The following is a 24,674-nucleotide window of genomic DNA, read 5'->3' on the forward strand; positions in this document are numbered from 1 at the left end:
GTCGTATTACTATCATGTGCCGACGACGATGCATGAAACTGATGGATTCATTTGACAACTGAATATGATACGGTGTAGTCAGGCCTCATCGTCGTACAGCCTCCTCATCCCCTTGTCCATCCTTCATCCCACCCTCCGCGACTAGGCCCCTCCGTCTGCGCTCTCGCATACTCAATCGGTATACCCCCATTTCCCACGACCCCTCCCCCTTCCGCGACCCTTGGGCCCCCAAAGATTCCCTTCCTGCTCACGGCCTGCCTATACAACCTCCCTCCATCACCCACACCTAATCGCAATTCCTCGCAGGCGGCGCGCATGGCATTGTATTGGCGTTCTAATTCTCGGTCTCGCAGTAAACGGTCACGGTGCATGACTAGCTGGGCTGCACGGTGAATGGTCCAATGACGAAGGGAGCGCAGGCGGGAGAGGCGGAGGGGGCGAGGATTTAGAGGGTGGTGGAGGTGATAGCGTATTAGAGCTGTGGAGACATACGTTTAGTTTGGGGGACAGGAAATGGTTGCAGGGGAGATGCACTTATTCGCGGATCTGTCCTCGGACGTTTGCTGTTGCGAGCCTGAAGTTTTGCAGTTGTAGAGAAGGGCGAAACTGGGTATGTCAGTTGCGTTTGTCCGACAATGGGCTTGGCCAAGCGCATGGCCGAGCTTTCTCGAGATAAGACTGGGATTCGGAGAGCCGTTGCGAGCGATCTCAGGACCGGGGAGAGCTTCATTATGGTACAACGCAGATTGTTGTATTTCGGTAGTTGACGAGAAGTTGTTTGTCTCATTCCTGCCAAGTTTGCATTGAATTGTACCGCACTAAATTTATGCATACTGTATCACCCGCCAAGCATCAAAGGTGAAATTACAATCCCGAGTTCGACACCTCGCATGGATTATCATTCTCCGGGAGTATTGGGCTGAGTCCATGGCTGCCACGACAATCTCCCCATCCAACCAATTTCTAGGCTCGTTCCTCTTACACATCAATCATCTAAACACAACGAAGGCACCGAACACCTTCTCCACAATCTACTACCGACTTAGTCGCCTTGCACACCTTGCCCTTTGCGAATGTCCAACGCTACGCTTCGTTTCCTATACCCTACGGAATAAGGACGCAATCGAGCTTGAGACTATAAGCGACGTCTCCCAAGGACGACCCCCTTGAAAGGTATGGGGCGTTTGATGGTTTTAGCGGTCAAGTCGTCAATCAAAAGGTATTCAGGCTCTAGTGTCAAGTCTAGCGAGCTCTCTCAAATCGCTTTTTGCGTTTCACACTTTGGAGATCACCTCTATCAAAGTTGTCTAGGTATCTCTTTTGCAAGTCTTTGTGGCATCTCCTCACTCTGGATGCCAAACGCCTCATTCCGTGTAATAAGAAACAAAGAGCTAGCGCAAATTGGGGCTTCAGCATGATCTTACTCCAAGCCGAACGACTTGACCTTGGAGACAGAATCAAGATTCCAGCAGAGCCTTTCGTTGGCCGACAATTTCCTTGAACCCTGAAGGCTATGTGTCCGGTCCCCGAGCGATTGATGCAGCCAAGACTTCCGTTCGTTCTGGCAGTCCGCGCGCTATGTATATTCATCACTGGTATCGCGATTCTTGTGCTTTCCTGATTCTTCAATAAAATTTCCTCTGCTTGTCTTGGCTGTCGTGATAGCCTTTGCAGGGGACGACGAAGGCTTGCTTGTAGCAGACTTTCAGCCGTTACAATTTATCAGCATGGTGAAGAACTTTCCCTGGAGGATATCTAAGTAATACTTATGCTAATAGGTAATGGCCAATTTTAACTTTGGCGATTATCTTCCGCTGCGCGGGACGGGCTAGAGCGCAGTGGGGTAAGACATCTTAGCGGCACTAATCCCCAGGAAAGATGCATGTAAACCCCGCCCTCAAAACGACCATCTATGACGTTCTCCTACATCTTGTCAGACCGTCTTTGCATTCTTATTCGGCCCTTTCTCCTCTCTTGTTGATAAATACCGCACCTGCTATGCTCATGCTTCACATTGACAACCCTTGAATCATGGCTATATTCACCAAAGGTCGAACAGGAGCGAAAGCCCCATACTTTGGGTTGACTGGAGGATGGCTTACATTCTGGGTGGTAAGCACTCTTTCCGACTCAATTTCTTCCCTTCCCATACCCCTTTTGGAGTCTGAAGACGTGTTCGAGTAGCATGGACACATGTTTTGCTCTTCGAACATGTCTTCAAACTCAGGAATCCGTCTTAAAAAGAGAAGTGCTAACCTCGAAATGGTGTAGTCGGTTGCTTGTGCTACTGACATGACCTTATTTGGATACGACCAAGGTGTTTTTGGTAGATTCCTCCATTGTCAACAGCAATTCAAGACTTCGTTAACCTTAATTCCATGTAGGCGGTGTGATTGTGACCCCGGACTTCCTTGACACATTGAACTTATCTGGACCCGAGCATACTTCGCTCCTGGGAACAGTCACTGCCCTATACGACGTTGGATGCTTTTTCGGCGCCGTGTACGTATTCTCCGGGGCTAGATGTTGGTCGCATCGACTCTCAGGACATATGTGTCTTTGAGGATCCAGAACCGCATACAGGTTTCAAGGCTCGAAATTCCGTCTTGAATGATCAACACTAACTTACAATCCTACTCCAGAGCAGCCTTTTCTCTAGGTGAAAGATTGGGCAGGAAGAAGTCCGTCTTGTTGGGAACGACCGTGATGAGCATAGGAGCCATCCTTCAGATCTCGTCCTTCAGCGTAGCACAAATGATTGTTGGTCGCATTGTTGCAGGTCTCGGCAACGGCTTGAACACCGCGACAGCCCCTGTATGGCAAGCTGAGACGTCCAAGGCCGCCTGGAGAGGCAAACTCGTAGTCATTGAGTTGATTTTGAACATTGCCGGCTTCTCTCTGAGCAATTGGATAACTTACGGCTTCTCCTACGTCAATGGGCCTGTTGCTTGGAGATTCCCATTGGCTTTCCAGTTCATCTTCATATTCATTCTCTATGGAACAGTTCCCTGGCTTCCGGAAAGTCCAAGATGGCTGATTGCACACGGGCAAGTTGAAGAGGCTGAGCACATCATAGCTGATTTAGAGGCGACGACGGTTGACGACGCCTACGTTGTCACGGAGTCCAAGGAAATTCAATGGGCAGTCCAATATGAGCGCGAGAACGGCGTTAGCTGGTGGGACCTGTTGAGAGGCAAATCCGGCAATGGGACATCAACAGTCCGTCGATTGCTTCTTGGAGCTGGAGCCCAGGCAATGCAGCAACTCGCCGGCATCAACGTGACCAGCTATTATCTGCCAACAGTGTTGATCCAATCTGTAGGGCTGAGCGAAAAGCTGGCTCGTTTGCTAGCAGCTTGCAATTCCGTCAGCTACCTCGCGTTTTCCATGATAGGGATTCCTAATGTTGAGAGGTGGGGCCGACGAAAAATGATGATATACGCCTCCATTGGCCAAGCGCTTAGCTATATGCTCATCACCATTCTTCTGCGGTACAATGAATTGCCGGGCTATAGCGGCAGTAAGCAAGTTGCCTCGGCATCAGTGGCCTTTTTCTTTACCTATTACATATGTTTCGGCATCGGGTTTCAAGGTGTTCCTTGGCTGTATCCCACAGAGATCAACTCTTTGTCCATGCGGACGAAAGGTGCCGCTCTTGGCACAGCGTCGAATTGGGCTTTCAACTTCATGGTGGTAGAAATAACGCCAATCGGCATCCAGTCCTTGCACTGGAAGTTCTACATCATCTGGACAGTTTTTAACGCATCTTTCGTCCCCATTGTGTACCTCTTCTACCCCGAGACCGCAGATCGGACCCTCGAAGACGTGGACCGTCTTTTCCGCGAAAATCAGAACGTAGGTTTAATATCACTGTTATCTCCCATTGCAACAAATTTGCTGATGTTCCGTCTGCTAGATATTTGTTTTCAGAGATCCAGATGCCATATCTGCAAAGAGACCGTTGGCGTACATTGAGCATGAGCAGGCCGAGGTGAGGCGAAATAGTAGTGTTGTCAGCGCAAATCCAGAAGCCATTAGGCGGAGGATGGAGGCTCTGGACAGAGCGAACAAGGAGGTAGACGAAGAAAAAGGGGCAAAGGTATTGGAACAGGAGTAGATGTTTGTTGAAAAGTCAAAGCTCGAGAGTTAAGTTCGGGGTGAGTGGATACAGACTTACAGAAGAAACACCGGGCATCTACCGGCTTCCTGCCCAGGAGAATGGGTTTGATTTACAACGGACCCGAGCGATGGCAAATTGCCATTCATGTAGCGCAGTCACAAGGATCAGATCTTGTTTCCGAAGAGACTACCCTTTGTCTCTCCATTGTTCGGCACTACCTGCTGGCTCATTTCGCCCGTTTCGCAGATTTTGGGGCTGGTTGTCCTTGTTCCTTGCACAGATCAGACAAAGGTTATCATATCAGTAGTCCTTCCTTATAGGAGACCTGCTTTTAAAGTCTCTTCGCTCATTTCCTACCTAGACAGTTATTGGATACTTCAGTAAAGGCTTTTAAACTTCTTAGCGCCGCTCCACTCCTCACTGCCCATTTAGCCCTCCTCACACCTTCTTTCCACCGTCCATGACCTGGACCCCTTTCCGTCACCACAACCCCTGAATCCCCTTCACCCATGTGGCTGGTCCCCCCCTCGCAGATGCCACTTACTACCAGCATTGCCGCCGTATTCATCAATACGACTTGCATTATTGGATCTTCGTATTCGAGCTTTCCTTCAAGTAGCCGCATCAATATGTCTGCATTGTCTTTCGGCGCGTCTCCCCCTCGGATTGCACTCAGAGGATGAGTTGGGAACCCGAAGTCAGTCGGCTCTAATTGGAAGTGCTCGATCTCGACCTCTGCCTGTTCCGAGCACTCCAATGGCTCATTGACCTTCCAACAATCAGTCATCCCTGCGCAAGAGATTTCATCCAGTCCTTCCCGCCCAGACACAACCATCGCTTTCCGCATACCCTTGGCCTTTTTCAATCCCGATATACGCAATGCTTCTGCGAATACAGGACCGAGCGCTCCTTCCGTAACACCTATTAAGCGGGCTTCGACCAATTCCTCTATTGGGTGGGCCAGCGGGCCGAGTAGGTTGAAAATCGTGCGTATACCCATCTCCTTGCGTAATGGACCCGCATAGCGCATACCAGGGTGGAAGTTGGGGGCGAAGAGGAAAGCGTAGGAAGACTTTTCATAGATCTGCGGGATGTTCTGTGCGTTGGAGGCTGTCAGGCTTGGCGGGGTTGGTAGTATGGAGGATAGGATGTCTGCGGCGCCAGAGACAGAGGTCTGGGCTCGATTGCCATGTTTGGACATCAAAAGTAGAGAAGAGGCAATGAGTGAGGCGGTAGTGCTGATATTATATGTCTGGAGCGAGGAGCCACCTGTACCGACAATATCACACTGGCTGCCTATGTTAGAGTATGTCGACATCGAACGCAGGCAAATGTACCAGCCCGCCATGATATGTTCCTTCTGTGACTCCTCGGGTCTCCACAATGCTCTTCAGAGCTGGTAAATCCACATGAAAGGCGGCTTTGCGCATGCGATCGGCACATGCTGCGAGAACATCGGCATCCTTGTCTCGTGATGTCAGTGATAGAATTGTCAGGAATGTTGCGGCTTGAGCTGGTGAGAGTCGATCTTCGAAGATTAGGGAGAAGGCCTCGGCAATGTCATCTGCGCTGGTAGGTGTCTGCGTATTTCGCAGACTCTTGAGGAGGGACGTGATAGGAGTGTATTGGGAGGATGGGTGTCCTGTGGAAGACATGGCTCACTGTACCCTAGTTTCCGGTCTCTGCTACAGAATCAGGGAAGAAATCGTCCTTTTCTGTACATCTTTGAGCCTTGAGACTCGTTCCCACAATATTGACGACTTGACCGTACTTAAGTAAAGGCTAGAAGCCTGCCACTGCCAGTCGAGCCAGTCTAGACGCCGGCCCGGGAGCGCTGCCCGCGCCCCGCGAAGCCACTACTACGAGTAAGTAAAGTAGTCTACAACACAAAGGTTTGGGGGTTGATCGATTAAGGTACTCCGTATAGTACATCAGGTACACCACATTTTCCCCTATGTACTGTGTATTCGCAGCTTTGGAAATGTACTCCTATGATCTCTTGCCAACGGCATTCTAGCATGAATATATTCTATCTTCTGTCGTAGAGTCTGATTGCGAGGCCACCAGGGCTAGCGATGGTTTCACGAGGATGATGTCTCATAGACATTAAACCCCTCCACTGCCCGATGACCCAGCCAGACCCTGAAAGATGATACGCTGACCGACGCCCACGCCTCCGATTCAGTTACTCCTGGATTGCTACTGCCTGACCTTCTTTCCAGCGAATGGCGTCTTCAACAACAAGCCTCATCTCCTTCGTCCTCTCGAAGCCCCCAACTTCATCTTCAGCTGCCTATATCCCCTCAGAATGCTCTTCGGGATTGACACGGAGTGTTCCCTTTCTGACCTCGCACACAAAATTGAGCTGCAAGGAGGACTTTTGCAACACAACCTTCTCCTCACCCTGCTTAACCGTCTTCTCTGTGGCATAAGCAAATGGCTTTGTGCTCGCTTTGACAGGGTTGAACGATAGAGCAGTTTCTTTGTAGACTTCTCTCACCAGCGTTTGGAAGATTTCGGTGTCTGTGTCTGCGACATGGCCGCCGGGGATTGGAAACACATTAGGGAAGAACTTTTCGTTGGCTGCGCGCTGGAGAAGAAGGATTTTGGCGGGAGATCAGGAATTCGGGTGGAAGATGACCGCGCCCACGATGATCTTATCGTATGGATGACCAGCTGGTGACGAATGATTGATCCGGTATTGTGAGTTCGTTAGACTGAGCAAAGCCTGCAAGTCTATTCCGGAAGTCATGGTCGTGAGAAGTGTAGATTAGCTGAACGAGATGCTTGCTTCGAGGCTATGTCTGAGAATTATGTGTGTGTATTTGTGTTCTTAAGCCTAAGGGATAATGAGACGACTCGGCCGAAGAATTGTCTAGGTTAAGCCTTGATGCCTCGAGGTGGTTTACGTTTTACACCAGGTGCACTACAACCTCGATGATCTCGATGACATTGTTATGCCATCCCCAGAAAATGAAAGGTAGTACGAGGATAAAGTAGCCTCTCTTGTGGGTCATCTTCGTTCCTTATAATTTGAATGGAACTTACGACGCGGAATCGATTGTGTATTCGCAGTCATACGGTCTTTTCAAAAAATCGATACAACAAACATCTCACGTAATGTAGTATCTTGCCTTAGCAATTGCGGCACGTTTGGCACGGCCCAAAAATGATACAATATAATACCTAGCCTTAGGTTGCCTCGTTACTACTCTCTCATTAGCTGACCAAATTCAAACACGGGGCATTTCAATCTCCTTGGCCTGTCAGGCGTTATACGTACTCATCAGTGCTGCCTAGCGCCGATGCCTGCGTACCGTCTACCGTAACCATCATCATCCGTGGTGCCGGCGACTGATATGCCAAATTTGAGCTCATGCATGCAGAAAGCCGCTGCTTCGGCCCCCTCCAAAGAATCAGAAAACCCAACAAAAGCGATATGTATCTAACGAATCTTACGCCTTGTCTACTTCTTATGTTCACCGCCTTATACAGCCCTGACGGCATGGATGAGGGGATAAACATGCTGTCCGTGTGTGGATATGGCCGGTGATATGGATGGCCCAAGCTTCTCCTTACCAGCATCAATCTATATTCGTATATCCAGAGGCACGAATACGATTCATGGGAAGCAACCAGTCGCTATTCCAACGGATTGGCTGACGCATTCTCCGAAGACCTCACCACAAAGACCAGACTCTGAGATGGCACCTTGTGCAGATCACCTGCTTCTCAGGGTGCTGAGGCTGGAGCTATCTGTTGATCTCTTCCCATTTCCTGCAGCAGAGAGGTCTGCGTGAGCCCAAGGAAGATCTAGCTTTTGTATCAGCGGTCAGGCTTGATGTGCTCTCGTGAGGGCAAGTAGCTCGCTTGTTCAATCAGGTATATATCCCGGCGCCGGTTCAAAGCCTGATTCAGTAACGCTCGTGGGTCCAGTCCCGGGACATGATAGATGGGGAAGGTATGCTGTTTCAGCAGATTTGAGCGATTCACGCTTTGTATATAATCTTCTACCTATCTTGTGGCATGCACATGGCGGCCATTTAAACGGCAAGCCTCTAGACACCTTTGGTGATGGCGCAGTCTGGTCGCTTCATGGGCAGAAAATCGTGACTGGCGGCGAGGGTGGCATTACTTTAACAAAGCGGACTTCCACTATCGGCAGCTACTCTGGGGTCATTACAACAAGAGATGCAGGGCCAAGATCCCGGTAGACCACCCTCTGCGGTCGTACAGCTTGACTGGAGCTGGCTTGAAATCCAGAGTACATCCGTTAACTTGAGTGTCCAATGTTCGATGGCCACTCCCGAGCAGAGACTTGACTCGGAACCACCTTTTTTACATTTCACTCAACCAAAAGTCCGCGCTTTTCTCGCAATCTTTTTTTGCCCGCTCTCAGTGTCCATCTTGCCCCAGAAACCTGTTGAAGTAGGTCTTAGCGTTGGTGCGGATGTCAAAATCCCTGTCAAGACTCGAACTGGTCTTCAAGTTCACATGCCGTCCGTATAATTAATTTTCAATATCCCTTCTGGAAATCAAACCCAAATGCATCAAGGATTGCTGCTTCGCCCTCCATCGTCGCCTAAATTTGCCACTGTCGTCTAGTATCATGTCTGAGTGTTCACTGCAGGTAGACCGAGGATTGAGCCACGGAAAGCTGTTGTGGACAAAGAACGGTTTTGGAGAAGACGCTGGCTGTGTCGAAGCCTCCTAAATGGTTATGCGAAAGTCCTCAACCGGGTGGAACTATATCATTGCAGATCCAAACCCCTTCCCTTTCTCTTCACTCCAAATGGCCGATACTTCGAACACCTTGCCTAGAAGCATGCTCGGTTTCGTTCCATACAGATGCAGCCGCAAGAAAAGTATCCTTGTCGCCCTCGCCAGGTGCACCTTGCACCTTGCACCTTGCACCTTGAGAAAAAAGAGTGTAATATTACATTGGCCCGAAGTAATCATGCTGAGTGGACAGAATTAGTGTAAGTTCGTGGCGTTTTCTGGAATAATATATCACCCTACTTTGTTAACTGACGTTCTGGCAAGCGAGGAATGGCTCTCTCTGCTATGTCACAGTATATGTACTAGGTTGAGCTGACCCAATAGTCTGGAAACATCACTAGCTGTTTCGACAGGAAAGGTTCCGAGTCGAACACTTCGCTCGGGTCTCCCACTGGCCAACAGTGGGCGTCGGCGCACAAGAGTTCTTCAACCAACGAGAACAACATCAAAAACGATTCGTATTGAATGATAGGTAACCTATCGGCTGAGGTTTCGAGAAGGATGGACAGTGCTATACATTCAACGTCAGGTAGAACGAGCTCACAGATATGGCTCTCCCCTTACTGTTTCGAGGTCTGAAATACTCCAATAGGCAGCTGGCGTCCAGTCCTTCTGACCATAGGCAGGGAGATGACCAGGAGTGGGAGTCAGTCCCTCCCAACAGAGAAGATTAGATCTCCGAGCCAGGTATATAACTTATGCTCGAGAGATTCGCTTCGATTGCTTGGACTACGCGCTGATGGGTCTCTCGCATAGTCTAGATACCCTCCTCTGACATTGAGAGGGATTTCTGTCTAGTGAGTTCATTTGACGCCGTAAATTGATCAAATTGGTGGGCGTTTTGCAGAATTTTTCCTTTCTGGTGGCTGGCAATCGGGTGCTGCTGAGGCTAAACTGGCTTGGAATGCGTCGCAAATTCAGTGTACTGGTATCACGGTCGACAACAACAAGACTACCAATTGGTGGTGGCCGGCGGGAGAAATAGACCTTCCATAAGACGATTTCCCCAGCAAAGAGTACGAGACATACTGCCGTCATTGGCTAGGTCATGTTGAACTTTGCAAAGTCACTTCCATCGATGGATCTGGGACCCAGATGGCAGCTAAGATGATGTTTATGTGGGTACCGAGGTAAGGTACCTTGGCTTGGGAATGGTAGAAACCGTTGAATACTGAATAGCGTGGAGATAAGATTAGGGGTGGTGGCAGTAGCCTATGACACGTTTCGTAAGGCTGATGGCGAAACGCTAGTGTAAAGAATCTGGCGGTTCGATCCGTGTCAACTACCTTATCGAGTTTGTACTAAGAACCAACTTGTACGGAAACTCCATACTTCCCATTCCTATAATGCATATACTTGTAATCAATGATGACGGGCCTCCATCGTAAGTACCAAACGTTACATCATCTCAGGGTCAGTGGTAATGTAAAATACTAATGATTTAACAACATGAAAGCAATCAATCCTCCCCATATGTCCACGCATTTGTGCATGCTTTACAGAAAACAGGCCATCATGTATCAGTCATACTACCCCATCAGCAGCGTTCATGGATTGGAAAAGCCCATTTTGTAGGCCATGTGACCAAGCCCACCTACTTTCGTCCGGGAACACTCCACGAGGATGACGGCACTACTCATCCAAGACCTCTGTCGTCTGAAGAAGACGAGGAGGAATGGGTCCTCGTCAATGGAACTCCAGCGACATGCGCTCAACTCGGCCTTCATCATTTCTTCCAAGATAAACCACCAATTGACCTGGTTGTTTCAGGACCCAATTACGGACGGAATTCTACCTCGTTGTTCAGCCTGTCAAGTGGGACCATTGGTGGAGCTATGGAAGCTGCTGTGTGTCGGAAGAAAGCCATTGCCCTCTCCTTCGCCTTCTATTCTCGAGACCATGATCCAGAATTGATTGCTGGAGCTTGTCGTTTGTCTGTCAAACTAGTCGAGCATCTCTACAATCACTGGGATGAGGATGCGGACCTTTACTCTTGCAACGTACCTGTAGTCGCAGATGTTGAGAACCACAAAGTCCTCTATACCCATGCTTTGCAAAATTACTGGACTTCAGGTAGTTCTTTCCAAGAGATTGAAGCTACCGAGGATGATGAAGATCCTCAAAGCCGGGAGCAGGAGATTAGGGAGAGCGAGGAATCACAGAGCGCCAGCGCCCAGGGAAAGGCGACGAGACACCAGCATCGGCACTTCAAGTGGGCACCAAAGTTTAGCGATATACAGAAATCTATCGACGAGAGTCCACCAGGCAATGATGGATGGGCGATCCATCAAGGATATACCAGGTGAGTTGCTTGTCGCATCGTAGACATTGTAGTGCAGCCTCGCTAATCTACTTCGCAGTGTGACTCCTTTGAAAGCGAACTACCGGCATGCGTCCAATATATCGATGGGAGAGATTAAGCTGTGAGTAAGTCAAAAATGTATATAATCTCAAAGCCACATAGCCGCACACAAATCCTTACAAAGGTCTAACATAATTATCCACGTGCTCGTTGGCCGCTGTAAAATGACAGCTCGCATTTGATTACCACGAGTTGGAAGTCCATCACTGACCTTTCTTGCTGAGCTTTCTAACATCCTCGTGACTAGGTCTCCGGCAAACTCTCGGTCATCAGCTCCAGTATTCTACGCCGTCATCGACGCAGATCCTTATGTGCTCCCACTGATTCACAGCGCTCTCTCAGCGAATTTTCCTACTCAGTCCTATGGATTTTTTGACTCGCTCGCACGACTACCATCCGATGTCCATAAGTTGCTTCAAATCATGCCGTACGAATCTTTAGACTTCACCCATCTCCTGAAACACCCAACAACTACCTTGGCAAATAGCTACATCATCCGTAAAGCATTGATCCGCAAACACTATTTACACAACACTATAACGAGTTGGTGGAGCAAGCATCCCAACGACACCAGTCTCAAAGGTCATGTGCCGCTGACGGTAGGGTTTGAGGTTGATTATGCAGAATTTTTAGACGAGGCGCTTGTGGAGTGTTGGGAGCTGAAGGAAAGCTGGGAGAAAGACGAAAGGGAGTGGTGGGTCTTGAAGCCCGGCATGAGTGACCAAGGACAAGGTGTGAGGCTTTTTAGCAGTGAGGAGGAGTTGAGGTCTATTTTCGAGGAATGGGACGAGCCTGACAGCGAAGACAATGAAGGTGTGGAGACTCCACCGGCTATCAATGGCCAGGACGTCATCGGTGCAGGAACCATGACTTCGCAGCTTCGACATTTTATTGCCCAACGATACATATATTCACCTCTGCTTTTGTCATCTCATGGAAAGCGGAAATTTCACATTCGCAGCTACGTACTCGCTGTTGGCGCATTGCGTACGTACGTCTATAAGGACATGCTTGCGCTCTTCGCACCGTTGCCATATACCGCCCCTGGCGCCTCATCTTCGGATACACGTTCTACAGCCTCAGACAACCCAATAGATCCAAGGGTCCACCTAACCAATACCTGCCTTCAGGATGGCAGTCGCGAAGGCAGTGTTGTACGTTTCTGGGATCTGCCAGAAGACGCAGACAATCTACCGTGTCACTGGAAGAATGACGTTTTGGAGCACATCTGCGGCGCAACGGGCACGCTCTTCGAAGCTGCAGCGAGGGAACAGATGATTCACTTCCAAACACTGGAGAATGCATTCGAGATTTTTGGGATCGATTGGATGGTGGACGACAAAGGCGGGCCATGGTTGTTGGAGGTCAATGCCTTTCCCGATTTTAAACAGAGCGGCGAGGCATTGAAAGCTGTCGTTCAGGGGCTATGGAACGGGGTAGTTGGCGTTGCCGTCAAAGGCTTCTTCAATCCTGGGGCCGTGACCGAAGAAGGGATTGAGGAAGAGCGATTTGGAATGCGAAGGGTGTTGGATGTGGATTTGGGAAGGAGATGAGCCTCCCCATGAACGAAAGCTCAAGCCACACGGTAGGAAGAAGTCCAGCAGCTCATTAGAATTGAGTTCCAGACCGCTCTGTCCAACCTCCGCGAAGACTGGCCCTATCACTTCTTCTTTGCCGCTGCCGCCTTGCCAAAGAAATCGCTCATCTTCTTCATCCCCTTCGTATCGACCTTCTTGAGGTCCTTGATACCTCTAGACTCGCTAGCTTTCCTTTTCTTCTCTTCCTCTTCCTTCTTCCTCTTCTTCTCTGCTCTTGTCTCTGCGGCATCATCGTCCTCGTACATGCTCCTTTTCCGGCTATAGTCTCCGAGTGATCGCGAAGCAAGCGCTTCGGCGCGCATTTTGGCAATGTTGGCAAGACGCTCGTCGACTAGCTTGAAATCTACTTGACTCTTGCCAGATGAGATCAACGTGTTCAAAGGTTCTGCTATTGCTGGTGGGACGTAGCTTGATATAACGTAAGAAAGAGCTGTGCGCAGCCGCAGAAGGTGGTAGAGCTCGCTTTCGTTTGTCGCGGGAGTGATGTCTTCTGGAGTCGTCGTCTCTGTGGTTGTCGAAAGCGCAGAACCCGTCGACTCTGCGGAGGCAGTACTGGCCTGTGAATCAACGGCATCCGATACGATTGACTCCGAAGTCGGCGTTTCGATTCGAGATGTTGTTGCATCAGAAACGGAGGTTTCTGAGTGCTCTACAACCATCACAGGAGTCTCTAGGGCCTTGCGGATAAATCGTTCCTCCATGCTGGCCGGCAACCCCTTGGCAATTATAGTCTCCGCTTTCCGCACCAGTTCACGCAAGAGCTTCTCATCACTGAGACGATACATCTTCTCGCCTCCAGCGTCCACGGTATCGCACACGGCTCCCATCCTCTGCTCCATTACCAAGCGTGTCTGCTCATGACCTGATATATGACCGAAATGTTTTGACTTCTCGGAGAGCTTTTCCAGGAGATCATCTGCGGAAAGGAACAATCTCTTAGGCGTGGATGATTTTGCTGACGATTCATCAACGAATGAAGGCAACAGCAAGAATAGCTGGTCGATAGGGGTCGCAATCAGCATCTCTGCATTCTTGACTGTGTACCCGTCAGAGATCGGCCTGTCATTGGCTTCCGCGGGTTCTGGCTTAGGCTTCTCCATAGTCGTCGGAGCCTTGCCGGATGATGCATCCTCATTGTGGCTTACAAGCCTGGTTTGGCGACCTATCAGCCAACTTCGGCATGCAGATTTTGGCGCCGTGATACGTGTGAATTCGTAGAGTCCCTTGTCAGGGTCAAAATAATATCGGCTTGGAGTCAACGTCCGCGGATGAGCCAATGTACAAACGCGGGCTTCCGGGGAGGCATGTTCGGGCAAAACGAGCATTTTGGGAGGGCAATCAGCCTGCGGGAAATCCATTTTCGAGTCGCGAACGGTCGATCGAGAGATTACTGCGCTGGTCGAGTCTTCGTGGTTCTCAAAAGTCAAAGAGCAGATTCGAGGACTGAGGCAGCCACGCGTTAGAGACGTGACAAGCGCCCCGCGACGCGACGCGTTTCTAAGCGCAAGTATTAACGGTTTCATCAATCTTGATAAGTTGATGACACAACGCTGTAATTCCTATTCTTACGAAAACTACTTGGACGCAATGGTGGCCATTAAGTTCGGGAAACTGTTTACAAAAAGGGTCGATGGCTAAGATCTAGCTGCCCACAGGCGAATGCAGAGGCTCCCATTGCATCGACGCAATTTGCAGTACCATGTCTACTGGTATGCTTTCCAATACAGGGAGAAACGAATCCGCTGCTGATCGGGATGTTCAGGGGCCTTCGACCTAAGATGGCCGCCTCGATCGCCGCATGAGGCTCTTCTAAGCTCTCCGACGGGCCGGCAAAAGATCCGGCAGTACTACGATCGGACGTCTCCCTCTCCATCGCCTCTAAAGATTCCATCCACTACAACCAATCTGGGTCCGATGAGACGGAAATTGACCCCTCCGGATTCCCCTGGCGAAGATGAAGAGACCTTGCAGTTGAAGTTGGCTGCGATCGAGGCAAAGCTCAAGCTCAAACGATTACAGCAAAAGAAAAATAAAGCCGGTGTATCTAGCTCAAATTTTGACTGCGAGAACCGCGGAAAGGATCAAAGCTCAAGAAAAGAGAACCTTCCGCCGCCATCTCAGAGTCGAGGGACATACGGAAAAGTGCCCTTGGCCCGCCCCAAGTCTGCTACGGACGTTCAGATACCGGTGTCTCCGCAGAGAAAGCACGTCGCGGCTGAAGAAGCACATTCGCCTGGGAGGGTATTGCTAGGCATTGACAAGGGTTTGAAGGGGAAAAACATTTCGTTGCGTCGTCCTCAGGGGGCACAAGCTAAAGACGAAGATCCTTTCCGAAATACAGCGCCACTTAGTAGTGTTCCAAGAAGTGTAGGACTTTCACGCAGCTCCACTGTCCCTCAGTTGGATCAATCGGGTAGATCCAAGTCCTTTAGCGAGAAAATTGCGGAGACGAGGCAGCAAGACAAGGCCCGCAAAGAAAAGGCGGATAAGCTGCAGCGACAGAAGAGTTTAGGGTTCGGGGTCCAGCAACAGGATATTGATGCCTTTAAGACTGCCGCCGACAGTACAGAGCAGGTTACGGAACGTCGGTCAAAGCACGACCCTCAGGTTGCGAGCAGCGGCTTCTCGAGAGACGAGGTACTCAAAGCTGTAAATAAACCCAATGGAGGCCTGAATGAACGAAGCAACACCAGTGCTGGTGTAAGACGTGCTCGAGCCCAAGGCAAGTCTTCTAATGATATTTGGATAAACCCCAACGCGCAACCTGAGATGTTGAAACCATCTTATCCCGCATCAAACGATTCGAGGAAAAGGGCGCGATCTCTGTCACCAAAACCCAAAGCTTCAGATCCGCCTCCGAGGGAAGCCAGTCCAGAAACGTCCACCTCTCTCTTCGAGCCCTTCGCATCCCTTCACCTCTCTAAGCGCCTTCTGCCTCACAACTTTTTGACTGGCACCTTTTCCGAGAAACACATCTTCTTGCTCCCGTCACTCCTTAGCGCTGTCAAGTCTCCCGACTTTTTACTTCCAGATGTCCCGGAGCCGGATCACGTTGTCCTCGCTATCATCGCGTCTAAGTCATCGCCTCTAATTCACAAAGGTGCTCACAAATCCACAAGCGCAGAGAGCACCTCCATCGCTGAAGCGGCCAACAGCGAACAGAATACAAATGGCAAATATATGGTCCTTACGCTGACCGACCTGAAGTGGACGGTAGACCTCTTTCTCTTCGCGACTGGCTATACAAGATTTCGGAAGCTCACTCCTGGAACGGTTGTTGCTCTTCTAAACCCTGAAATCATGCCACCACCACCCGGTAAAGCGGATACGGGTCGATTTAGTCTCAAGCTTGCGTCCAGTGATGACACCGTCCTTGAGATAGGCACCAGCCGTGATCTGGGATGGTGTAAGAGTGTACGCAAAGATGGCAAGCAATGCGGAAGCTGGATCGACAAGCGCCACACCGACTTCTGTGAATTTCACGTCGACGTTGTTGTTGAGCGTACGCGAAGAGGAAGAATGGAGGTTCAAGGTATGAGCGCGCCCTTTGCGCCTGGCGGAAGGCGGGGAGGGAGGACAGGGCATTTTGGCGACTATAGACGGGGACAGAAGCCCGCACGAGACGACGGACTTTCCAGAGAAGGCCCTCAGTACGATCGCGGTAGTGCTTCCCGATACTTTGTCGCCCCCTCTACCCCAGGTTTCAGTGCCGCTCAGCTACTGGATGCAGATGGTGGGATTGAACGGGGAGGGAGTAAGGAAGAAAGGATACGTAAGCGACTAGCGGAGAGAGAGAAAGAAAATGAGATCGCAAAGAAGCTGGGAGAAGGTGGTAACGGAGCAGGAAGCGAGTATCTGCGCCTGAGGACAGGAGGCGAGACATCAGCGAAGAACGCGGACCCTCAGGCAGCTGATCCCATCGATGCGACATCGCTTGGGCTACTGGGAAATAAAGCGAGAAACGTCCACCTGAGTCCCATCAAGAAGAAGAGGAAGGTTAGCGCACTGAGCGTGGATGGCTCCAGAAAGAAGACACGTTTTGTGACTGATCGGGGTATCAAAGAAGCTGGGCGGGAGAGCTTTGGTGGGGACGTCGCCATGGAGGATGCGGACGATGATGATGACGATGACGGATTAGAGGTTGTGTAATCTATATGCGCCCCCATCAAGAATTCGTGATGAAGCTGAGACTGCTTTCCTCAAGATATCAAAAGAACAGGCAGGCTATATATCCCCAGCAGTCCGTGGGAGTGGTTTTATTCTTCACTCCCCCTTAGCTCTGTACACCATCTGCGCACTAGCATAACCATGCTGTCAGAGGATACCTAGGCTCTATTTTAGCTCTCTTGACGAATGGCTTATGTCTTGAGAGCCCTTACTGTTCAGCTCGGCCGAGCAGCTCCAACGGTTGCATCGCGAATTGGTAGAACGGCTTACGTCCCTAAGTCCAATCTCCCACAATACCGCGAGAGTCGAGCAAAGTCGCCTGGGTAAGATGGACCGAGGGACTGCAAACTTCTTGTGCTTGCGCCTGGAAAAGAGCTAGATCACTGTTCCTGTACCTCGTCGGGCTCTACCACCCTTGTCAAGCGTGTAATATTGGAGAGCTGAACACCTGGAATCGCAGCGGAGTCGGTCAAGTTGACGAGGCCCGCCGCAGCAGGATTGATGGCCAAACGATCGCCTGGTGTCAAGCCTCTAGCCGCGAGATCGAAACGAGAGCCCCAGGCGTAGATGATCACGAAGAGGCGTCCATGTTTTCCTTATGGTGTCTCGTCAGTACCACACGCTCAGAGTCCTCCGCAGATGAAAATACCCAGCGACTCCGTGCCCACCTCCCCGTCCATATGGGTCTCTGGTTTTGTGCAACACGCAGTGGTCGAGTATAGACTTTCCGCGTTGCGTAATTTCACTCCACAGCCCACTATCTGTTCCGGGAGAACCGTCGACGTTACTCCCGACGATGAGGGCTAGTTTGCATTCACCTATCCTAGGACTAGTGTGCCCCTCTATGGAAGTGAACGTTGCTTCGAAAAAGACTCACGGGTACTCCATACTTCGGGCAAAGTAGCATGATTTCCCCACTGCGCAAGAGTGAAATCCGAGGCTTTCGCGAAATACGGAAGGAAAAAAGGCATGATCCAAGGAATCTAGATTGAAGGTCCCTTTCCTGACTGGCGCTTTGCCCTATAGGAGGGAAATTCAGACTTCGTAGACTGGCTCGCCGTAGTCGCTCCGGCTGCAGTAATCTGCGGAGAAGGCGAATGCTGACAGAGAGACTAGTATGAGCAACGTACGTAATATGACATTGCATTGCGCAGTTGAAGCTGTTATATTCACGTCAACTTTCATCTTTATTAACAGGCATGAAGGACGAAAGATGAGAGGCCTCTGGCTTTTTTTTTATTTCGGCAATTAGGACGCACCATGGCCTCATATCGCATGTCCGTGGATTTGTTCCCCTGGAAGTCAATGCATGATGTCCGTGACCACCATGCGCAGTTGGTGAATTGATGCGAAATGCGATACTGGCCGAAAAATCGGAACAACCTCCGTCGTGTGTGTGTACGGCGAGAACATCGACACTCACGATATGGAGTCCTACTAAATTCTAACAAACATTGTTAGCTACGCGGACATTGTTAGATAGATTCACAAGGCTGCTGCAGACAAACACACAGCAGTGCGTGTCGAGAAGGATTGTCCTATACGGAGCATCGGTCTATCGGATTTTGTCTGCAGTGAGTTCTATGTACAAGTCCATTGCATATTACATGCAAGGTCACGATAAGTCAATGCTAAGGCGTTGTCAGTCGGGTAATGATCGGGCCATCACCAAGAAAAAACAGAAGCGACTTACATCATAGAGCCATGTCCTGGCTCACTTACCACCACCGCCTCAGCTAGCTTCTCTTTTGTAATATCGGGTTCCCTTCTCCGGTAGTACTTCTCTTCCCAAGCAGCCTCGATAGCCTCAACCCTATCCTTTGGCACCAAATGCACAGAACATCCACCCCAGCCTGCTCCGGTGACTCGGCCACCGTACGACCCGGCCTCTCTCGCAATTTCGCACATCTCATCGATCTCGGGACAGCTGTGAACGTACACATCTCGGCTGGAAGTGTGACTTTCATTAAGTATATCGCCCAATCTTGGAAGCAAAACGGTATCAGCATCAGCGGGTGGATTTAGCAGTAGCTGTTTGAAAGCCTGTACGCGGAGAGCCTCAGTGAAGACGTGCCGCGCTCGTAGCCCAAGATGGAAACGCTCGGCACGGATGGGAAACTTGGTCATGAATCTTCGCTCAAGAGCCTCGACTGACATAGATAGAGTGGAGGCAATCTCTTCACGAGTATAGCCTTCAGAGTTGTCGAGAAGCTTGTCTATAAGCGAGAGCATTACTCCGATCTGTTCTTCAGCACTGGAACGCTGATCCGCTTTCTCGGACTCGTAGTAAGCATTTTGGAAACCACGAAGACTACTGCCCAAGGGCCCAGAGTCGGTCTTGAGCTTCAATCGTAGTTTGGCGGCCAAGACCTCTGCTGCAAGAGTGCATTCGACGACACGCAGATTATACTGTTCAGGAGCTGCGACATGTTTATCTGCAGCAATAAAACTTTGGGCGATCATGAAAGTTATTGGAGGGTCAGTTTTGGGAAACGGTAGCGCCTCGGCATACAACTCGGGCGAAAATGAGATGCTGACTGCATCACCTCGAACGGAGAATACAGACGCTGCTTGATCCATGCCTCCAGAATTTACTCCGACGGACCGCTCCGATACAATGGCAAGTTCCACCAATTCCTTTTTGGGGACTTTGTCCGAGCCATTGGCCCGCAGAGTTGCTAAAGCACTTGCGCAGACGAAAGCAGCGCTACTTGATAGCCCACCGCCCGCTGGCACAGTGCCGTCAATAAGGACTTGCATTCCACATGAAGAGAAACAGGAATTCTGTTTTCGAAGAAGGTCGACGGCGCCGCTGAACCCGGCTTTGAAGTAGTTAGTCCATTGAAGTGTGGAAGCATCAATCTCGACGTTTCCATCTTTCTGTACCGAAAACTCGCCCGATTTGAATTTGTGAGGGTTGAGATTTTCAACCTGAACCTTCACTTCTTCTTGATTTTTTCTCGGTACTGGGGAGACTGCAATGAGCACATCTGCGGCTATGGCCATGGGAAGAACCTCATAGAGCGAGTAGTCGATGTGCTCTCCGATGAGATTGACGCGGCCTGGGCTGCGAGCAATGAACTGGGGAGACCGTCCATATAGCTCTGAGAATCGAATTTTGAGATGTTCAAAGCGTGCCCTCTGGGACTCGAGAGCATCTTTTGGGTACAAGTCTTCCAGGTTTTTGACCACTGGGACGGGCTCGTTCATCGAACTTTTGGAAGGCATCCCAGAGACTTGGAGGGTAGATAACCCGGTGAAGGTGAGGCTTAGATAACCTTTTAGATGGATGATGATCTTCGTGCTCAGAATTTCTCAGTAAGTTTGTGACTATGATGACTGTAGTTTTAAACGTAAGGTATGTAAGGAATGTTCAAATTGGAACGCCACACGACCTCAAGGCCTGTTCATTGGTGAAGAGCCCGAGCAACGTCTTTGGCGGTGCTCTTGCCCCCTGTTACATTTGCTATGCTGAATGAACCCCTCCGACAAAAGGGAATTCAAGCGTCTTCGCCGTGACTTGATACAGTCTGAGTAGACAAAAGGTGGTATAGTACACCAAATGTGTGGAATTTATCATTGAACGAGGCTGGAGATGCAGAACCACAATCTATTTCCCCACACTACTTTACGCTAGTACAGTAAATCTTGGCAAACTCATACGGACATGGCCGCTTTAGCGAGTGAGCTAGCTCGGCTAGCTACTTGTTGGAAAGCTTGCTTTCTCAATGCTCGAGAGTTGAAATCCCAAATGGCTTCTACGCTAAGAGGCTAGTGACCAATCAGATCATCGGATTTCACGATTTCTAGTCTAAAACACACCTTATTTCTTCATTTTCGATCTAAACACGGGTACACACGGGTACGTCCAAAAGAGGAAGCTGGAAAAGAACTTCAAAATCCTCAAATCTACCTTTTTTGATTCCTTTTCTTTTATCAAAATTATGATAATAAAGTAAGTTCATAAAGTTATAGAGCTAATTATACGCTTTCAAATAACGTAGCGTAGAAGAAATTTGATAGAGTATTCGTAAAGATATACTAAAAAGTAGTAAATTATCGAGCTTGCGAGAAGAGCCTCTCCGGCAGGAGCCCTCGGAGAGCCCCCGGAGGGTCAGGGGGGTTCAGGGGGTCTCCCCCTAAGTATATCATAACGTCTCTCTTAATTCTCACAGTTAGACGGGAGGGTTAGAGGGGTTTTAGAGATCTTACGTCTCTCGATTCTCAGGGTTAGACCCCTTAAAACCCCTTAAACCCTTCGGAGCTCTTTAAGGGCTCTCCGAGGGCTTCTGTCGGAGGGGCTGTCAAAGCAAGCTCGAAATTAATCAAATATCACTAAAATAATCAAATTTCGAGCTTGCTTTGACAGCCCCTCCGACAGAAGCCCTCGGAGAGCCCTTAAAGAGCCCCCGAAGGGTCCGAGGGGTTTTAGGGGGTCTCCCTGAGAATCAAATATAGTCAAAAACCAGTACTCCGCAAGCTTTTCACTACTGGGAAGCCCGCGCCCCAGCACATATTATGAGTAAGCAGAGTTGAAGCGAAACGCGATGTTCACACACAATTCTTCTTTGCGCTCTCAGTCAGCCAGACATAGATACTTCAGATACGGTATAAATGAGGGGGAAAAAAAGCTCAAAAGGAAGAGGTGCGCCATCTCTTCTCTCTGACTCTTCGACTTGACGAAGTACCGTTATTTAATACAGTGAACATCATGGAATATCATAGTACACTTCACACAACTTTGCCAATACTCGCAGACTCGTCCACCTCGATGCTTCCATAGTCACTCATCTCAATATCTGCCCTTTTCGTTGCCACCATCTTACCCTCATTGAACTCATGAATCTTCGGAGTTATCTCGACACTCGATAATCTCTCGGATGTTTTGCTGCGGTCCGAACGACGTAAAGCAAGGCTAGTATTTATGGAGTCGTCTATGTTTAGTGAAGACGGTGCGCGTCTAATCAAAGGATTTAGAGGCGGCATACATGCTGCTAGAAGGCCAATAGAGACTTCCGCGGTCGTCCAGAAGTTTGGCGGGGTTGCAAAATGGTTGGTGTTGCCTTTCGAAGGATCCAAGGAGACTATACTATGTCAGTGTTCGCCATTAAGAAAAAAGTGCTGACTGCGACATTGAGAATATGCCGTGTGGGGAGCATATTAGCAAACAGCTTGGTGACGTAAAATAATCATACTATGCCAAAGACAAGTGATCTATTAAATTAAGTCAGCATTCGAACGATACTGATAGTGTATGCGTGAGAGAGCAATTCGACTCACAGCGTGCCCAGCAAAATGATGGCAGTCTGCAACTTGCGAATACACGGGTATGGCAGCGCAAGAACTGCAACATCACCTAGTACATCCATGATAGCGAACCACAAGAGTAACCACTCCTGCGAGATATGAACATTGTGGCTTTCAAGAACTACCTGCATTAAAAAGAATATGAGGTCCGAAAGCGTGATGAGGACTATGAGAGTACTGTTCACGATTCGGAATGATTTACGCTGGGCAAAGATGCGGCGTAGAAGAAGAGTACGCTAAGTCTGATGCAGCTGTTTGTGAATTCCTCGATGACAATAGTGGCATTGTCAATCTGTAGCGAATGTTGAGTTAGTGAAACGTTTTAAACTTCAGTAGTACAAGCTTTGTGCTAGATTTATCGGAAATATATACCTACCTTGGTCTGATGTGCAGCGCGCCAACAACAGTCGACTCGTTATCTCTTCTAAGCTCTTCTAAGACAGCGGCTATGTAATGCGAGAACAATGATTCTTGTGGGCCTTTTCATATTTACACAAGCTGATTTGGAAGAAGAGGCTTTGGTATCATACCGACGATCCGCATAGCACCTTCTAGGAAACAAAAGCAAGCGATCAACCAGTCATCGATCCCTACAAACGTGGGCGTAAGACGAATACGCACATGAAATCTCAAGCACACAGCTACAAAGCCAAGCAGTGGGAAAACAATGGCCGTAACGATGACACTAGCGACTCCGTACATGCTGAAAAGCAGTCCTTGATATGTTTAGAAGGGTTACTTTGCGGAGTCAGTAAGATCTCAACTAGTGTAGGATTTCGACCTGAAGGACGCTGTTGCCACCACCCATATTAATTGTGGTTCAGGCGTCCATCAGCGCTCAGAAACTCATCGATCCAAGGGGTAGCAGGTGTGCTACGCATTTCGTGCCGCAAAGGATAAAGGAAACTTTGCGATGCATTTGTATGACCTCATCTATACAAACATACTTCCATTTTCGACCGAAACTTGATGTTTATTGGCTAGCAGTCTGGATGCACACCATCAGAAACAGACTCTGGGAAGATCTGGGGTCACAGTCTGGGAAGACCGCTAAGCGAAGCCAATAGCTTGCGCGGATGTCCTGCTATTCCTGCACACATCCTTCAATGACATATCTATGCATACCATATGTCTCGTCGGCGAACACGGCTCCATATCACGTACCTCATTCATGTAGTACCCGTCCATAAAAAGAAAAGAGGCCTTACCCTATGAACGAAAGATGACCCGCACCTTGTTGTTTTTCGAATAATAATGGTGGGGTCTATACCATGCCCACACTCCTTTTCCTCCTTAAGCATGATCGAGCCTGATTACACGCAATCGTCACCCCATATTCTGAAAAGGGTTGGGGTTCAGCTCACCATGTGCTCGGGCTCTTTGATGCCATACTCCGCGGCGGAGTCTCGTGCTCTTGCTGACCGAATAGCATCGACTTGGGTGCCTTATTGAAGACATGTTGCGCCCCATCTCCCTGGGTGGAACTCATTTCACATTCAGGGTATTCGCTTCTTATACTTGAATTAGTACGCCGCTTGTGATGGACACAAGATGGAATGGGAGATCCTGAACGGATACACCATCACGTTAGCGGTATCTGTCTTGATATCTTTTCACAGATTGAATATCAGCGCCAGTTACCGTCTTCCCTCTCTTCAATCCATAAGCAATTTCAGTAAAGATGTACTCTTGGTTTGGAAGAAGATATGGCTCTCAAACCTCGGTTTTAATAGCTCATGTCTTCTTGTGCTGTCTCGCTGTGCTACTGACAGCGAACGAGATCCTTTTGGGAGACTCTTGACAGACGGTGTATATGAGCCACATTCGGCGGAGTCTAGTGAGGGAACGGCGAAGATGTCAAGTGCGGGATTGTAAGTACTATCAGATTCGATTGGATCAACCTTGGGGAGAAGATAGCAGGGATTTGCCGGTTCTTTTCAGACTGCATGTGGTAATGGTATAACTCTTCTTCACAGAGAATGACTACTTCGATATCAGTCCCTTAGAAATGCAAGAGCAAGACGCATTCTATAATTTCGCTGGCGGCAACTCGCCTTAGGTTTTGGGATCAGTTCTGTCTATGAAAGGGGGCAACACATTCGAGCTCCTTAGAGACTGCTACATTCACGATATTGTGGAAAGGCAAGCAGTCACTGAGCGCGACGGCTCCCTGGCGGTGGAGTTGCATTATGTGTACATGGAACCAACACGCTTTGGGATCACGAATAGCTTGCAAAAGCCTAGACAAGGACTCAAAGAAACATAGACGACCCAACTTTCCGTGAGTACGGACACGGTGGTATCGCTATTCCAAGACAATCAATTACAGCACCTAGAATTT

The 24,674-nt window shown here is 49.3% G+C and overlaps 9 protein-coding genes across 9 annotated transcripts; 3 read left to right on the plus strand and 6 right to left on the minus strand.

The window, feature by feature from the left end:
* Window positions 1-104: 104 nt before the first annotated feature.
* On the minus strand, window positions 105-730 carry HO133_009792 (uncharacterized protein; the record flags this gene model as incomplete). Its single annotated transcript, XM_037300651.1, has 2 exons — window positions 105-478; window positions 535-730. The coding sequence occupies 2 exons, from the start codon at window positions 728-730 to the stop codon at window positions 105-107; spliced, it is 570 nt and encodes a 189-aa protein (XP_037154499.1).
* Window positions 731-2,031: 1,301 nt separating this feature from the next.
* Window positions 2,032-4,117, plus strand: HO133_009793 (uncharacterized protein; the record flags this gene model as incomplete). Its single annotated transcript, XM_037300652.1, has 5 exons — window positions 2,032-2,112; window positions 2,272-2,326; window positions 2,385-2,502; window positions 2,643-3,855; window positions 3,917-4,117. 5 exons carry the CDS (start codon window positions 2,032-2,034, stop codon window positions 4,115-4,117), a joined length of 1,668 nt encoding a protein of 555 aa, XP_037154500.1.
* Window positions 4,118-4,284: 167 nt separating this feature from the next.
* On the minus strand, window positions 4,285-5,775 carry HO133_009794 (uncharacterized protein; the record flags this gene model as incomplete). Its single annotated transcript, XM_037300653.1, has 3 exons — window positions 4,285-4,391; window positions 4,478-5,408; window positions 5,458-5,775. 3 exons carry the CDS (start codon window positions 5,773-5,775, stop codon window positions 4,285-4,287), a joined length of 1,356 nt encoding a protein of 451 aa, XP_037154501.1.
* A 638-nt stretch (window positions 5,776-6,413) lies between these two features.
* HO133_009795 (uncharacterized protein) lies at window positions 6,414-6,872 on the minus strand (the record flags this gene model as incomplete). Its single annotated transcript, XM_037300654.1, has 2 exons — window positions 6,414-6,710; window positions 6,762-6,872. 2 exons carry the CDS (start codon window positions 6,870-6,872, stop codon window positions 6,414-6,416), a joined length of 408 nt encoding a protein of 135 aa, XP_037154502.1.
* Window positions 6,873-10,245: 3,373 nt separating this feature from the next.
* HO133_009796 (uncharacterized protein) lies at window positions 10,246-12,814 on the plus strand (the record flags this gene model as incomplete). Its single annotated transcript, XM_037300655.1, has 4 exons — window positions 10,246-10,283; window positions 10,356-11,201; window positions 11,260-11,322; window positions 11,509-12,814. 4 exons carry the CDS (start codon window positions 10,246-10,248, stop codon window positions 12,812-12,814), a joined length of 2,253 nt encoding a protein of 750 aa, XP_037154503.1.
* A 107-nt stretch (window positions 12,815-12,921) lies between these two features.
* On the minus strand, window positions 12,922-14,184 carry HO133_009797 (uncharacterized protein; the record flags this gene model as incomplete). Its single annotated transcript, XM_037300656.1, has 1 exon — window positions 12,922-14,184. One exon carries the CDS (start codon window positions 14,182-14,184, stop codon window positions 12,922-12,924), a length of 1,263 nt encoding a protein of 420 aa, XP_037154504.1.
* A 374-nt stretch (window positions 14,185-14,558) lies between these two features.
* Window positions 14,559-17,008, plus strand: HO133_009798 (uncharacterized protein; the record flags this gene model as incomplete). Its single annotated transcript, XM_037300657.1, has 2 exons — window positions 14,559-14,568; window positions 14,622-17,008. 2 exons carry the CDS (start codon window positions 14,559-14,561, stop codon window positions 17,006-17,008), a joined length of 2,397 nt encoding a protein of 798 aa, XP_037154505.1.
* Window positions 17,009-18,641: 1,633 nt separating this feature from the next.
* Window positions 18,642-20,254, minus strand: HO133_009799 (uncharacterized protein; the record flags this gene model as incomplete). The annotated part of the gene is made up of 2 exons (XM_037300658.1): window positions 18,642-18,657; window positions 18,720-20,254. 2 exons carry the CDS (start codon window positions 20,252-20,254, stop codon window positions 18,642-18,644), a joined length of 1,551 nt encoding a protein of 516 aa, XP_037154506.1.
* Window positions 20,255-21,757: 1,503 nt separating this feature from the next.
* HO133_009800 (uncharacterized protein) lies at window positions 21,758-22,395 on the minus strand (the record flags this gene model as incomplete). Its single annotated transcript, XM_037300659.1, has 2 exons — window positions 21,758-22,110; window positions 22,350-22,395. The coding sequence occupies 2 exons, from the start codon at window positions 22,393-22,395 to the stop codon at window positions 21,758-21,760; spliced, it is 399 nt and encodes a 132-aa protein (XP_037154507.1).
* Between the last annotated feature and the right edge of the window lie 2,279 nt (window positions 22,396-24,674).

This window comes from Letharia lupina, assembly GCF_014066315.1.
Source record: "Letharia lupina isolate WasteWater1 chromosome Unknown contig_7, whole genome shotgun sequence".
In the NCBI taxonomy this organism is placed as follows: domain Eukaryota; kingdom Fungi; phylum Ascomycota; class Lecanoromycetes; order Lecanorales; family Parmeliaceae; genus Letharia; species Letharia lupina.